We start from the raw sequence: 17,285 nt of genomic DNA, 5'->3' as shown, positions 1-17,285 counted from the left end.
GTGGGAGACCAGGGTTCCCAGAGGTTAAAGCGTCTGCCTGCAATGTGGGAGACCAGGGTTCGATCCCTGGGTCAGGAAGATCCCCTGGAGAAGGAAATGGCAACCCACTCCAGTATTCTTGCCTGGAGAATCCCATGGACAGAGGAGCTTGGTGGGCTACAGTCCACGGGTCGCAAAGAGTCGGACACGACTGAGCGACTTCACTTTCACTTTCAGGAGCTGACTAGAGATGAAATGCCAGAGGAGTTTTGTGTTCTGAGGGGCAAATTCTTTGGACTAACATACAAAATCCTCAGTAAAATTTGCATCTCTCATTCAGGTTACTTGAAAATGAAAAAAGAAAAAGTGATAGACATGAAGTTAGTTAAAATTTGGGTCATATAAACAATGGTAAGTGAAAATAGGTTATTGGGAACTAGCTATCCTACAAAATCAAGGGTAAGAATCACATAGAGCACTACGTGGAGGTAGACAGGTGTGAGTCTAGGCTCTTCTAAAGATTGCACTGTCCCCTGATGCAAAAAATAAAGATGGAAAGGCAAAATAATTTCAAAAAGAACTGTCTCTTCCAAGGCAGGAATGAAGAAGGAGGGGTCAAGGAGAAAAGGGAAATAGAAGCATTCTCAAAAGTAAATTGCCCACTGGGAATGAGATAAAGGAGTAAAACGTTCAAGTCAAACAAACAGAAAGGCAGTTTCATCAGTTTCCTTTCTGCTCAAGGATACGCTGTTAGAATGAAGTGGAGAGGGGTGATACACTGGTCTCTCGTTAAAGAGTGCTTGCACAGGCCCAGGATCATGTACCTTCATCAGAGAGCAGAACTCCTCCGTGGTGCCCAGAAGCCCTTGACTCTATCAACCTCTGTGTCCTCGCTGTCAACCAGGGGGACACTAAGAAAGAAATGTACTCACGTATTCTTTACATTTTAGAAAGGAGTTTTATTTTCAGGAAAATTATTTATACCCGATGTTACCAGCTAAGGGGCTGGAGTAGAATGGGAGGCTTGTGGAAATATTTGCTAGGCTACTAAAACTGTTTTGGAGATACTCACCACTTAAGAGAGAGAGTATAACCCCTGCAATCCATCATTCTGTTAACTGAACCTCTCAATTATTTTCTCAACTAGGCAATTTATATTTGATGTTGATAAAGTTAGTCTCGCAGAATTCTGAAGTGTCTTTTCCCTTTAAGACAGAGGCAATTTTTTTTTTCTCCAACGTAGTTTGATGTTAAGGGAATTCGGAATTTTACAATGACAGGTATATGCATGGTATAAATTATTTTTACTAACTTAAATTTTCAGTTTACTGGAATACTATATCAAAATTGTATACAATGGGGGAGATCCTATATATTTTACTTGTGGCAGGCCTAAGAAATGGTTTCATTTAATGAAATATAGAAAACTTTCAAGAACAGTTTAATTTATTCAGCAGTAGATGAGTAAACCGCATTTTTAGTTCTGAGGGTATTAATATAATCCTGAAGACATGCATTTTGTCCAGAAGAGTCAGACCAAAATCTTTCCTCTGTGTGCTGGGTCTAGGGGTAGAGCATCAGGTTGGAACTCAGGAGAGTTAGTTCTGCTCCTAATAATTTTTGACCTTTAGCAAATCACATTACATGCCTACATTTTCTCATGTATAAAAGTAGCTGACTCACAAAACTTCATTCTTTCATTATTTATTAATTCACTATCCATCCATCCATCCAGAAAGCATTATGTTAGGCACCAAGGAGATAATGGTGAGTGTAGCACATCTCTTGATTAGTAGTCTACACCAGATCTGAGAATTTACCTGTAATAAAATGCCCCACATTTCTTAGAGGTATTACTAAGCATCATTTTAATTTAACCTAATTTTAAAGTACCTTATTCTTTCCTCCTCTATATTTTTTGTATACTGGAACAGTACTTGAACTTACTTGAAAATGAGGTTTAATTATAAACTGAAAAAGTGTTGATGGTTATTAGATGATATATTATTGTTGACATAGTGAAATTTCAATCATTCACACATAATCTAGTTAAGACTATTTAAATTTACTTTAAGAACTACTCAAGCAAGGTAAAATAGGAGAATATGATTAACACTTGGCAATGGGCATTAGTTTTAGGAGCAGGGAAAAGACAGCATATTCAAGGAGATTTACCTTTATCAGATTAGAAGTGGAAAACATTGAAATGCATTTTGTCAGGAAGAGACTCAGAAGACCTTCACATTGCTGGGTTTCAAGGAAGAATTTTCAGATGGACATTTTTAAGGTCCTGGCGGGCATCCTACATCTGGCAATGTACAGATTGAAGCAGTGGGCAAAGAGAGATGGGTGATTGGCGTAAGATATGTGACCTAAGTCAAGAATCTTGTCAACCGAAAACCTGCACTAAAAGCTGGATGAAAGGATATGAATAATAGCCAGTTCATGGAAGCAACCTAGATGTCTATCAGCAGACCAATGGGGAAGAAAGCTGTGGTACATATACACAATGGAGTATTACTCAGCCATTAAAAAGAATATATTTGAATCAGTTCTAATGAGGTGAATGAAACTGGAGCCAATTATACAGAGTGAAGTAAGCCAGAAAGAAAAACACCAATACAGTATACTAACGCATATATACGGAATTTAGAAAGATGGTAACCATAACCCTGTATGTGAGACAGCAAAAGAGACACAGATGTATAGAACAGTTTTTTGGACTCTGTGGGAGAGGGTGAGGGTGGGATGATTTGGGAGAAAGGCATTGAAACATGTATAATATCATATGTGAAATGAATCACCAGTCCAGGTTTGATGCATGATACAGGATGCTCGGTGCTAGTGCACTGGGATGACCCAGAGGGATGGTATGGGGAGGGAGGTGGGAGGGGGATTCAGGATGGGGAACGCGTTTGCACCCGTGGCAGATTCATGTTGATGTATGGCAAAACCAATACAATATTGTAAAGTAATTAGCCTCCAATTAAAATAAATACATTTATATTAAAAAAAAGAAAGGACATGAACAAAGAAAACCATACATTAAAGTACAAAGACCAATCTATTCCCATATAAGAGAAAGGCAGAAGAGAGTTTTAGCCTTAAGTACAAATCTAATAACTGGGCTTCCCAGGTGGTGCTAGTGGTAAAGACTCTGCCTCTTTCCACCTTGCTAGATTCTCCTCAAGTAAATGTATTTTCTTCATCCAAAACTGCTATATTTTCTCACAGGCTTCATACTTCTTGCCAAAAATGCCCTAAGTTTCTCAGTGATTGAGTCTTTAAATAGAATTTGTCAATTTCCTCTCCCTCAGTCTTCTGATCAAACATGATTATTTTAAAAGTTTTTTTTTTCATATAGTTTTTTAGTTGCTAAGTTGTGTCCTACTCTTTGACACCCCATGGACTGCAGCATGCCAGGCTTCCCCATCCTTCATTATTTCCCGGAATTTGCTCAAATTCATGTCTACTAAGTTGGTGATGCTATCCAACCATGTCATCCTCTGCCACCTCCTTCCCCTTTTGCTTTCAGTCTTTCCCAGCATCAGGGTCTTCCAATGAGTGGGTTCTTCACAGCAGGTGGCCAAAGTACTGGAGATTCAGCTTCAGCATCAGTCCTTCCAATGAATATTCAGGGTTTTCCAGACTGATCCCTTCTATTTTGCCATGACTTTTTCTAGGTTCAACATTTCTGCTCATCTTTCTTTAAAATAAAATATTTTCCATCTATTCCAGAATATTATCATGAGGTAAAGTTTAAAAAATGTGTATAGATTGCATTCTATAAAAATAGAATTGGCAAAAAAAGGAAAAAAAAATTGGAAAGAATTTTCTTCACAGATTCTGAGCTAGTTTTGGACTCCATGATTGCTCTCTTGCTTTGCCATCTAGGGCACATATATTTATCATGTGCACTTTACATGCATTCATATATACATATTTATAGAAGTAATGGATAGAGAACTACTACATGTAAACAACATAACATTGCACTATAAATTGATGCTCTATGTATTAATATTTCCTGTGATTTTCCTTCCTGTTTCTGTCCCACTAGTGTGCCTATGAAACACCTACCTAAGCATAGGTCAAAGCATGTATTTTTTTCTTTCCTCAAACTAGATAGGGCTAGAGGTAGGAGAAGAAGGATGTGGAGGGGTGGCTGAGACCAGAGAGAAAAAGTATAAGAACTGAAGTCCAACAAAGTAGAAGGAGAGCAAATTTTATTTTTGAGTGGGGGATGCTTCATGCTGAACTGACCCTAAGTGTTGATCTTCCCATTCCAATCTGCACAGTATCCTTGCAAACAACAGTATAATATGAGTGACTGGTTACTTCAGTCAGTTCAGTTTGGTCACTCAGTCATGTCTGACTCTTTGCAACCCCATGAACCGCAGCATGCCAGGCCTCCCTGTCCATCACCAACTCCTGGAGTCCACCCAAACCCATGTCCATTGAGTCGGTGATGCCATCCAACCATCTGATCCTCTGTTGTTCCCTTCTCTGCCTGCCATCAATCTTTCCCAGCATCAGGGTCTTTTCCACTGAGTCAGCTCTTCGCATCAGGTGGCTAAAGTATTGGAGTTTCAGCTTCAACATCAGTCCTTCCAATGAACACTCAGGACTGGTCTCCTTTAGGATGGACTGATTGGATCTTCTTGCAGTCCAAGGGACTCTCAAGAGTCTTCTCCATCACCACAGTTCAAAAGCATCAATTCTCCGATGCTCAGCTTTCTTCACAGTCCAACTCTCACATCCATACATGACCACTGGAAAAACCATAGCCTTGACTAGATGGACCTTTGTTGGCAAAGTAATGTCTCTGCTTTTTAATATGCTATCTAGGTTGGTCATAACTTTCCTTCCAAGGAATAAGTGTCTTTTAATTTCATGGCTGCAATCACCATCTGCAGTGATTTTGGAGGCCAGAAAAATAAAAGTCAGCCACTGTTTCCACTGTTTCCCCATCTATTTGCCACGAAATGCTGGGACTGGATGCCATGACCTTAGTTTTCTGAATGTTGAGCTTTAAGCCAACTTTTTCTTTCTTTCTTTCTTTTACTTTCATCAAGAGGTTTTTTCGTTCTTCTTCACTTTCTGCCATAAGAGTGGTGTCATCTGCATATCTGAAGTTATTGATATTTCTCCCAGCAATCTTGATTCCAGCTTGTGCTTCATCCAGCCCAGTGTTTCTCATGATGTACTCTGCATAGAAGTTAAATAAGCAGAGTGACAATATACAGCCTTGACATACTCTTTTTCCTATTTGGAACCAGTCTGTTGTTCCATGTCCAGTTCTAACTGTTGCTTTCTGACCTGCATACAGGTTTCTTAAACTTATGTGGGGTCAAAGGTTTGAAGGGAAAATTTTGCCTCCAACTAATATCAACTACACAGAACCCATTAGAAAATTTTCTATAAGCTTTGCTCACTAATGTTTATGACCTGAAATATATCCTCTTTTATAGGATTTTACAAAGTTTAAATAAAATCACTTGTGCACAATGCCTGGTCCACATTATATGTTAAATAAATTTTTGATGATCTCAATCATGGGTATGTATAGCTGGAAGAGAACTTGAAACTGATCTGCTTCACTCTCCTCGTTTTATAAATATGACAATGAGCCCAGAGAAAAGTGATGACTCAAACAAAGTAAGTCTGAAATAAAACACCATGTCTGGAACTCAGCTGTCCAGAGTCCCAGTTCTTCTACAGTAGTATCTCTTCTATCTCTTTTGTTTTGTATCATATCTATCACTCTCTTTCCTGCTATGTCTCTCTCTCTGTCTCTCAGGCACATACAAGACATTGTGCTCATTTGGCTTTACAAACCTGAATTTTCTCCAGATATGAGAAACAATTACGTCCATATATGTCTATTTATATTTGGCAGTGGCGATGTAATTATTGTGGAATGTTTTTAGTTGCAGCAAACCCATTAATATCATTATGTGTTAGCGTGCTATATTAACTGAGGAGAATTTGTTAAGGGAGGTTGTGTATTGTTTTTATTCAGCATATGTTAGAGGAGCTTTAAAGTGTTTAAAAAACTCATTTGAACTAAAAACAAAAAAAGTACTCAGTTAAGCTGATTTATAATTTTTAACAATCAAAACCAGGTTTTAGTGTATATTTTTGCAGGTAAAATAGATGCCTCCTCTCTTTGGTAATTGCATGAAGTTCCAGTGTACAGATAAACTGTTTCTTTAAAATGTAATTTTTGTTGATTGCTGGTACTGGAAATAAGTGTTAAGTTGACTGGTGGTACTGGAAGATAATTTTTTCTTAAAAACAACATTATGTATTTTAGTCAGTTTAACCTACAAGAGCTTTTAAACTCAGAATGTATCAATAAATAATATAATAATGTATTCAATTGTACTCCTGGTAATTAAACAACTAGAAAGATAAGAAACTAATTACTTTATCTTATTTATCACCACCACACAGCGAAGTACAGAAATGATCATTAAAATACAGAAATTATGATCGTGTTTTCTAGAATTAGACTTTCTGGGTTTATATCCTGACTCTGTCATTCAATAGACTAGGCAGTTACCCCAGCTTATGACTGTTTCTCCATCTGCCAACTGAAAATAACAATACTGCTTCCCTTATGTGGTTGTCAGAATTCAATTGGCTAAACTATTTAAAGCACCTAAATCAAGTGTCTGGGACATAACAAGCACAGTAAATGCTTGTTGCTTATATAGAGCTATCACAAGCATTGTACTTTATATTAGTGATAATAATTAGGTTTATTTTTGTCTCATAAATAGATGAAGATACATGCAGATTGGAAGTACATGTTTATGACATTAAGTACCAGACACATTAATACATACATTATCTTTATTAGCCCTCATCAAAAACCTTTTTTTAATTAATTGTACCTGTATTTATTTATTTATTTTTATCATGTCATTTTTTTTAAATTTTTATTTTTACTTTATTTTACTTTACAATACTGTATTGGTTTTGCCATACATTGACATGAATCCACCACGGGTGTACATGCTTTCCCAAACATGAAACCCCCTCCCACCTCCCTCCCCATAACATCTCTTTTGTTCAAGAAAAGGAACAATACTTTCATATCCTGTGAATGAGAAGATGGACAGGAGACTGGCTCAAGGTAGCTGCCAACTCTTTCCACAGGACTGAAAAGGCTTACTTATACTATTACCAGCTGTATGAATTTGGGTCCCATTCACCTTCCCAGACCTTCAGTTTCCTGATTTGTTAAAAATGGAAGAAAGTAATTTCCAGTATGCCTACCTCCTACGATCCACTGGATCATAGAAAAAGCAAGAGAGTTCCAGAAAAACATCTACTTCTGCTTTATTGATTATGCCAAAGCCTTTGACTGTGTGGATCACAACAAACTGTGGAAAATTCTTCAAGATATGGGAATACCAGACCACCTTCCCTGCCTCTTGAGAAATCTTTATGCAGGTCAAGAAGCAACGGTTAGAACTGGACATGGAACAACAGACTGATTCCAAATTGGGAAAGGAGTATGTCAGGGCTGTATATTGTCATCCTGTTTATTTAACTTATATGCAGAGTACATCATGAGAAATGCCGGGCTGGATGAAGCACAAGCTGGAATCAAGATTGCCATGAGAAATATCACTAACCTCAGATATGCAGATGACACCACCCTTATGGCAGAAAGTAAAAAGGAACTAAAAAGCCTCTTGAGGAAAGTGAAAGAGGAGAGTGAAAAAGCTGGCTTAAAACTCAACATTCAAAAAACGAAGATCATGGCATTTGGTCCCATTCATGGAAAATAGATGAGGAAACAATGGAAACAGTGACAGATTTTATTTTCTTGGGCTCCAAAATTACTGTAGATGGTGATTGCAGCCATGAAATTAAAAGATTCTTGCTTCTTGGAGGAAAAGCCATGACCAATCTGGACAGCATATTTAAAAGCAGAGACATTTGCTGACATAGGTCCGTCTAGTCAAAGCTATGGTTTTTCCAGTAGTCATGTATAGATGTGAGAGTTGGACCATTAAGAAAGCTGAGCACCAAAGAATTGATGCTTTTGAAGTGTGGTGCTGGAGAAGACCCTTGGGAGTCCCTTGGACTGCAAGGAGATCCAACCAGTCTATCCTAAAGGAAATCAGTCCTGAATATTCATTGGAAGGACTAATGCTAAAGCTGAAGCTCCACTACTTTGGCCACCTGATGTGAAGAAATGGCTCATTGGAAAAGACGCTGATGCTGGGAAATATTGAAGAAGGCGGGAAGAGAAGGGGGTGACAGAGGATGAGATGGTTGAATGGCATTACCGACTTAATGGACATAAGCTTGAGCAAGCTCCAGGAGTTGGTGATGGACAGGGAAGCCTGGTGTGCTGCAGTCCATGGAGTCACAAATAGTCTGACATGACTGAGTGACTGAACTTATTTACTTACTTACCTAGGCCTACCTCTTGGGACTACTGTGAGATTAGTACAGTCTATGTATGAGAATGCACTTCATGTAATATAAGTAGTACTCAGACATAAAGTATCATTCTGAAACCTATTCCTTTGAGATAGCTCTCTGAAAGAACTCAACTCAAAAAATTTTGTTTAGGATTCAAGTCCAAGTTCTGCCACTTATAATTTTGTGAATTTGGGGCTCAATTTCATTTTTCTGTAAAACAGGAAAAATTCACATAGATAATGTGAGAATTAAATAATATTCATGTGAAAGTTATTTATAAACTGTGACTCATGTTAAAATGTAGGTCAATATTATGTTTAAATAGATAAATGACCAGTTTTATACCTCTTTACTTTTCTACCGCATGATGCTTTCTGATCTTCATAATAAAGTGCTTTATATATTCAAAGTAAAGTGCCTATATAATAAAGTGCACATATATACAAAGTGCCTTAAGTAACAGGTACCATTTACTGAGAACAGTTCTATGTGCCAGGAAATTTTTGAAGTGTCACTGGTATTATTTTCAAAGTATGCATGTTGTTAGGCAGGACAAATGTAAAGGTTGAGTGGGGGTGGTTAATCCTCATTTTCCTGACAGCTTCACGTTAGTTTAACTTTTAGACATATTAGGTTCTATATAGCTTAGACATGGAATTTATTTCCACTCACTGTTCATAGAATTTAATCTACAGGACTCAAAACTGAATATAGTTCCTGAAGACCTTAAGAAAAAGAGAAATGGCAGCAATGTTTCTTAGTAGTTGCAAAGATCTTTTCAGTATTCTGACTAAAATTTCTTAAACTTTTTTTTTTATTCTTATTCACGTGTCTGGGGAGCTCAATCAGTAACTGCTGTTTTGTTTTTATTAATAGTACATTGACTTAGAGTTGTTTATAGAGTTGTTTTTTCCAAGCAGTCATGATGAATTTGCTCTCTTGTAACCAACACTCTCTTATTTCTCAAGTCCAATCTGTAGTATCAAAGATGCAATCTCTAGGAGACAACATATGATTAAATGGCCCATCCAGGGTAAAATTCATATCTTTTACATAAACAGTCATACTGATATAAGAAAAGAGCATAATTACTAGAAATAACAGTATTCCAAACTATACTAAGTAAGTGAAGTGAAGTCGCTCAGTTGTGTCTGACTCTTTGCGACCCCGTGGACTGTAGCCTACCAGGCTTCTCCGTCCATGAGATTTTCTAGGCAAGAATACTGGAGTAGGTTACCATTAGACAATATAGTTGGTGATGGACAAGGAGGCCTGGTGTGCTGCGATTCATGGGGTCGCAAAGAGTTGGACACGACTGAGCAACTGAACTAACTAAATTTTAAATAAAAAAAATTAAGAGAAGAGCTATTTTTATTTTGAAACTTTAAATTTTGTGGCAAAATAAGTGTTACTTTCACAATACTAATAATGGTCATATCAGTAAGTGACTGTGAAAGAAACCTAAGGACAAGGTGATTTATTATGAGAAGCCCTTGTCATAGATGTCATTTTATATTGTTTCAGCCAAGATCACAACCTGAGAAATAGAAATATGGAGTAGAACTTTCATATGTCTTAATTTTTGAAATATTCTAAAAGAATCAATCTCTCAGTTTGAATTGATATTTATACTTTGAAATTGCAGAGTAATGCAGTAAAAATGAAATATGTATGCCATATTCTCATCTGCTATAGAGGGGCAAATGCAAAAATATTCTTTCTTTCTTTTGTTCCTTCTGGGATTCAACTCAAAAATAAAAAGGAACACTCAGATTAAATTTTTATCTCTTCCTAGAAAAATATTACATCAATATTAAGGAAAAGGAGCTATAATCTATAATTACTGAACTTATTTTAAGTTGTATAGAATTGAATAGGGGAAAAGTGTTTTCAAAATGCTTAAACTAGTAGGAAAGAAATAAAAGACAAGAAAGTAAGCAGGAAGTACAAAGACAAGTGATTCTGAAATATAGTACGTAGAATATGGGACTTCCCTGGTGGCTCAGTGGTAAAGAATTCTCCTGCCAGTGCAGGAGATGCAGGAGTCACGGGTTTGATCCCTGGGTCAGAAAGATCCCTTGGAGAAGAAAATGGCAGACAACTCCAGTATTCTTGCCTGGGCAATCCCATGGACAGAGGAGCCTGGTGGGCTACAGTCCCTGGGGTCGAAAAGAGTCAGACAGGACTTAGCAACTGAACAACAACAGCAATGTAGACTATCACATCAGATGATTATGTTGCTGAAGTTCTGCTAGTTCTACGATTCTTTTATTTTTTTTTAATGTGGTAAAGACATAGTTTGGTTGTTTGTGCACTTTATTTTTAAATTTTATTGAAGTATAGTTGATTTACAAGTTTTGTTAATTTCTGTTGTACAACAAAGTGATTCAGTTATATATATATACATTCCTTTCCATTAGGTTTTATCACAGCCTATTGAATACAGTTCCCTGTGCTATACAGTAGGATCTTGTTGTTTATCCATTCTAAATGGAGTCGTTTGCATCTACTAACCCCAAACTTCCAGGCAATCCTCTCTCCCTCCCCCACTTTTCCTTGGGAACCACAGTCTGTTCTCTACGTCTGTGAGTCCATTTTTGTTTTGTGTGTGGTTGCGTGCATTCTAAGTCACTTCAGTCATGTCCGACTCTATGCAGCCCTGTGGACTGTAGCCCACCAGGGTCCTCTGTCCATAAGATTCTCCAGGCAGGAATACTGGAGCGGGTTGCCATGCCCTCCTTAGATAAGTTCATTCATATTTTGGATTCTACCCATAAACGATGTCCTATGGTATTTGCCTTTCTCTCTCTGACTTACTTCACTTAGTATCATCATTTCTAGGTCCATCCATATTACTGCAGAGGGCATTGTTACTTTCTCTTTGTGACTTAGTAGTATTCCATTATACATATGTACCACATTCTCTTTATCCATTTGTCTGTAAATGGAAAATTAAGTTCTCTCCATGTCTTGGCTATTGTAAATAGTGTTGGAGGGAACACTAGGGTGCCTGTTTTTTTTTTTTTTAATTATAGTTTTCTCTGATATATATGCTCAGCAGTGGGATTGTGTACTTCATTTTTTAGTTTTCTTTTCCCCAAAGAGAAATAAAATGAAATTTTATATACTATAGGCTGAAATAACTAAATTGATGTGAAAAAATATTTGCTTTCAAATACTCAACCTAACAACAAAATGCTAACCAAACATAAAATCTTGTCTGTCAACAGAGAAAAAACTTATTAATGTTAAAATAGAATCTATTTTCTATACTAGGTTTTAAAAACCTGATTGATTGTTGTTAAGTGAGTGTCGGTAAGTAATAGTTCCACATAAATAAATGAATCATACATGGAATAATAATAATTGACATAATCGGTGTGTCTCACTTATCCTTGGAAAAACCTCTGTGATTTGCACTAGGTACTCATCACTTGGAGAGAGAAAGATCGAATAGAGATTCTAAGATTCCTTTTAACTATGCAAATTTATTATTAAAAAAATCTCACTCACTGAGTCACATAGTAGTAGTCAGAAAAAGAAACAATGAAAAAATAATCCTATTAAAATGTCACTATGATAATTCTTATAGGTTTTCTTGCTTAATGTAAATTGTTCAGAAATAATTTTTATCATGTCACCCAGTAAGCTGTACAACAGCATTAATGTAACTTCATCTGTTAATCAGATGGCTGTGTAGAAGCCAGATAAAGGATAGGGGTGGAATGTGGGGAGGTGTAAGGAAGAGAAGAAGAATGAGATACATAAATGGATATTATAGCTTTATAGCACATACTAAGAGAGATGCCTTTCCTGGGATAAATAGAACTTCTGAAAGATTATATAGTACATCAGAGGCATTTTGTTTAATAAAAGACTAAGATAACTAGAGCTGCAGAAATACAACCAACTGTGACTCCTACAGTGAAATTTCAGAAGTTTCTAGTGGTATAATTAAGAATATTCTGCAAAAGGTAATAGTTTTTCTGTAAGGAAATGACTACTTTTATCATAAACTGCTATTGTACATGACTAGTGTCTTATAGAAGATAAAAAAAAGCAAAATTTAAAAAGAAGAAAGAAGGGGGAAAAATAAAAGTAGAAGTAAAGCATCAAATTATATATTAAAATGCCATACTAGATTTTTTTTTTCCCTTCTCTGATGCACCACAATTTACACAAATGCTGGGAAAGTTATACGGAACAGTACCTTTCTTTTAGCCTTTAGCTGCTCATGATACTTGTCACAGGTGTCCCCTGGGATCTCTCCTCCCCAGAGGGTGATTCCAACGATGGTGTATGTGATGCCCATGACAAGCAATGGGAAACAGTACACCAGGATAATAACAATAATATGGTAACTGCAAGAAATAAGAAAAGTACATGCTGAAGAGCATATTGGAGTAAAATAATGAGACTTTGAATTCATCCCATTTTAAGTCATAATTGAAAATGCCAATGACTAGCCCACATTTTCTCTTCTAAGTCCTCATTTTATAATTTCACCAAAACACCTAGCTACTGTCACCTGTACTGTGTGCTGTGCTCAGTCGCTTCAGTTGTGTCCAGCTCTTTGCAACCCCGTGGATTGTAGCCCACCAGGCTTCTCTGTCCATGTGATTCTCCAGGCAAGAATACTGGAGTGGGTTGTCATGCCCTCCTCCAGGGATCTTCCCGACCCAGGGATTGAACTCATGGCTTCTGCATGTCCCACATTGGAGGTGGATTCTTTACCACTGAGCCACCAAGGGAAGTCCCAGCTATTGTCATCTATAATCATCGACATACTACCAGTTTAAATTTGTTAATTTTTACTTCACATATGAAAACTATAGCATTCATACAGAGCTCGTTTAAACTGCACATTTCCCCTTGCCTAGAGGCTTCAAGATGCGTATTTTCCTTTGCTTGGTAATCACTAGGCTAACCTAATTAAACAGATAATCAGAGGAAAAGAGATGGCACAGAGTAAACTGATCAACTGATACATTTTCTTCTGTGTAAATCTATTACATACATCTTGCAACATCAGTCATATTTGAAATAAATCATTCTTCCTCTAAAGGAAAAAAAATGTAACTAGATGTTCTGAGTCATATTAGAGTTTTATCAAAGTCTTGGCACATTTTGATTATATCATTAAATTTGGTAAATAACATATGGAGGTATTAGTCATGTCAAAGTCATTATACTAGAAATTATCAAACTAAATTTTGGGATTTCATAGCTTTCAATAAAAATTATAAAAATATTACTATGGTGGACTAAGACAGGAGCCAATAATATAATAGCCAAATTAGAATTTGTATAAACTTTTGAGTGACTTCCACTGTCTTAGGAAGGCTTTAAAGTAATTAAAATTTTGGTATACTAATCTCAATATCTGTGTTTATTTGGTAAAGCTGTCTTTCTGATAGCTTATTAAGTGTTAAAGTCAGTGGTGAATTGATTCAGTCAACAAATAATTTGATTTTATTATTATGAATAATTTTGTTTTGCTATCATACAAATAAGATATATTAGTATTACATAATGGAAAGAATGCAGTCCTCAGTTTAATAACTGCTGCCTGCTTTTCCTTTAATAAACACTCCTCAATCTTTTTCTTTAAAAATCTGGACTCTGAGTAGAGCAGAGTTTGATAAAATATCTGCTTTAAAAGATGATCATTGTATTTGCATTATTTGTTAGTTTTTAAAGGAAAAAAACAGATCACTAAATAATAATTTTATTTGAAATAAAATTTAAATGGTCAGAATAAAAAACAAAATGGAAACAATTGTTTTTCTAATTTGCTTTTTTAAAGGTGTGTCCAAAATATGAAATACCAAAGTCTAACATGTAGCATTCTTATCTCCTTTCTGACCTAAGTGTTTAAGTTTTTAATGCTAAAACAAAGAAAGGAACACAACCAGGAACATACCAAGACTCCCTTTCCTTTCAGCCAGGCTTCTTACAAGAGCAATCCACACCTTGGGTTTCAGTTCCATCCTTCTCACTCATTCCGTAATCCAGAACAACCTGGTTTTCCTTTGCGCTTTCATCTCCAGTTATCTTATCATCTTCTCTGGAAACTCTCCAGAGCTACCCCATATTTTCATCACATTTTTCCCATTAGAAATCACTGTAATTTATACAAACTAATTGATCATATCAGACTGTACAATATACAGATAGTATAGTATTTTCATGTGTTTTTTTTCCGATGTTTGAGCCCTTAAAGGAACTGTCTATGCCTTATCTGCTTAACTGTTGCTCCGAACCTATAGTTCCTTAAGTGCTCAATGCATTTAGTTGAAGATTATAATAGGTAATTAACTTACGTGAAATGTTGCTTGGGGCCTTCTGGCCATTGCACGTAGCAAAGAGTACGGCCTGGCATGACTTTGGTTTTGGAATAAAGACACTGAGGGAATGCAAGTAGAAATGCTAGAATCCAAATGCCTCCAATGACAATCTTGGTTGCGGTGGCAGACAGTCTGGGCTTCAAGGGGTCAATGATGGCCATATACCTGTATAAAAACAAACAAAATCATTTTGTTGGGTCTCTTGTTAGCAGAGTTTAAAGTGAGTTTCAAAGGACTTTCAAGGGCCATGGTTATCTCTTTTCTAGCAAACAAATTAGTAAAAATTTCGCTTGCATAGAGACAGCATAGAGTAATTATGGCATAGTCTTATCAATCAGGCAGATCAAGGTTCAAATCCTATCCTGTCACTTATTTAACTTTTTTGAATTTCAACTTTATTTTTTTTTTAAATAGAAATAAGAACACCCCCTGTTAATGGTGAAGTCAAGATCAACAGAAATAATACAAGTGAAAGGTATCAATTATTTGGTGCTGTGCCTAGCACATTATCAGAACTCTGCCGAACGGAATCAGAAATGTATGCATTAAGTGCTTAAAAAATATGAGTTCTGTACCCTAAGACCTCCATTTTTCTTGTGTATGTTTAACTTTATAAAAAGAAAATTCTAGAGAACTAATAGATAATGTCTACATGATTGACAAAGATGAGGAATCCCTAGGAAAGATATTGTCAACATATCCATTGAAAAGCATCCAGAGACATGGTTCAGGATTTAGATAAGGACGAATAAACCAAGTTTGACTAAGGTTATGCTGTTACCTCCAAAACAGTTCATACTATATCATACAAATCTACATAGTGTCTACGTAACTATATATAAAATAATTGTTATAGGAACATATATTTAAGGCTCTAAGAAACATCAGTTCAGTTCAGTTCAGTTTAGTTCATTCGCTCAGTTATGTCCGACTCTTTGTGACCCCATGAATCGCAGCACACCAGGCCTCCCTGTCCATCACCAACTCCCGGAGTTCACTCAGACTCACATCCATCGAGTCCGTGATACCATCCAGCCATCTCATCCTCTGTCGTCCCCTTTTCCTCCTGCTCCCAATCCCTCCCAGCATCAGAGTCTTTTCCAATGAGTCAACTCTTCGCATGAGGTGGCCAAAGTACTGGAGTTTCAGCTTTAGCATCATTCCTTCCAAAGAACACCCAGGGCTGATCTCCTTCAGAATGGACTGGTTGGATCTCCTTAGAATCCAAGGGACTCAAGAGTCTTCTCCAACACCACAGTTCAAAAGCATCAATTCTTCGGTGCTCAGCCTTCTTCACAGTCCAACTCTAACATCCATACATGACTACTGGAAAAACCACAGCCTTTACTAGATGGACCTTAAGCACATATTATTTTTAGAGTGCAATGTTTTGGGAAATTAGAAACTGTTTGAATATGGTAACAAAAGTCAAGCTTTATTCACTTGGTAAAACAGTAACACTATGTCTGGGAGAATCAAATTCTAGTTTTAAATTGGATAATATGGCTCATTGCCAACTTATGGCCAATAGTCAGAGTAGAAAATAATGTATGCTAAATTAATTATATCTTGGCATTTCTCTCAATAAAGCATATTATTTAATCATACTACTTTTACTGTTTACCATTTTGTGTTTTTCAAAGGCAACGGTTTTATCAAAGAATGAATATTACTTAAACCAAAACCATTTACTTTTATGAATAAGTATTTCAACATGAGTAATTCATTAATTTGCTTATTGCTATTTGCTTTGCAACTATTAGGTAGAACTAGATCTTCAGTGATATATTGGTACTTATATACTATTCATAATATTAGCTTTAGTTGTAATTTACTTAAAGAAAATATTAATTTATTATATATGACAGCTAATGTGTCTGACTCTTTAGGACCCTATGGACTGTAGCCCACCAGGCTCCTCTCTCCATGGGATTCTCCAGGCAGGAATACTGGAGTGGGTTGCCATTTCCTTCTCCAATGACAGCTACTAGGCAAAAGTGAATGTTAGATATGACAAAAGTAACAGTAAAACAGTACCTTGGTTTAAGCAAATACACTGCCTAAAAAAGAAAATAAAATGCATACGTTTGAATTTGAAAACTGTTTAAAATTCACCTCTCATGCTTATGTTGGTAAAAATTAATTCTAGCAATGTGTATTGATTGCTAAGCATAACCAGGCAACTTATTACATACCCACACACACAGACACACTGTATATATATGTATATACATATATGTATTTAACAATCAGAAAAGTTCAATAAATCAAATAATACTATCTCTATTTTACAGAAAAGAAGACTTGAGGCTTAAAGTTTAAGTACATTGTTTAAAAATGTCCAAGATGGTAAGAATTCGAATTCTAAGCCAGTTCTGCCAATCCTTGAAGTCTATATAGGTACAGATTATAGCTTTGAATAAAACTATTCATATGAGGAATTATGGAAGAGAAAGAGAAATATATAAGGTATATGTCTTCCAAAGAATCAGAAGTCACATTTTGTCTGTAAAT

General features: G+C 36.3%; 1 protein-coding gene across 1 annotated transcript in view; it reads right to left on the bottom strand.

Annotated features, from left to right (window-relative positions):
* The window catches only part of TACR3 (tachykinin receptor 3), an 81,070-nt gene that overhangs the window by 33,268 nt on the left and 30,517 nt on the right, over window positions 1-17,285 (bottom strand). Inside the window, exons 2-3 of the mRNA XM_015096389.4 lie at window positions 14,748-14,936; window positions 12,635-12,785 (exon numbers count right to left, since the gene is read on the bottom strand). Coding sequence (XP_014951875.2) covers window positions 12,635-12,785; window positions 14,748-14,936 — 340 coding nt within the window. The remainder of the gene's footprint in view (window positions 1-12,634; window positions 12,786-14,747; window positions 14,937-17,285) is intronic.

The sequence above is a fragment of the Ovis aries genome, chromosome 6 (assembly GCF_016772045.2).
Source record: "Ovis aries strain OAR_USU_Benz2616 breed Rambouillet chromosome 6, ARS-UI_Ramb_v3.0, whole genome shotgun sequence".
Taxonomy (NCBI): domain Eukaryota; kingdom Metazoa; phylum Chordata; class Mammalia; order Artiodactyla; family Bovidae; genus Ovis; species Ovis aries.
Note: the sequence above shows the minus strand (reverse complement) of the source record. Positions and strands in the feature narration are given on the sequence as shown.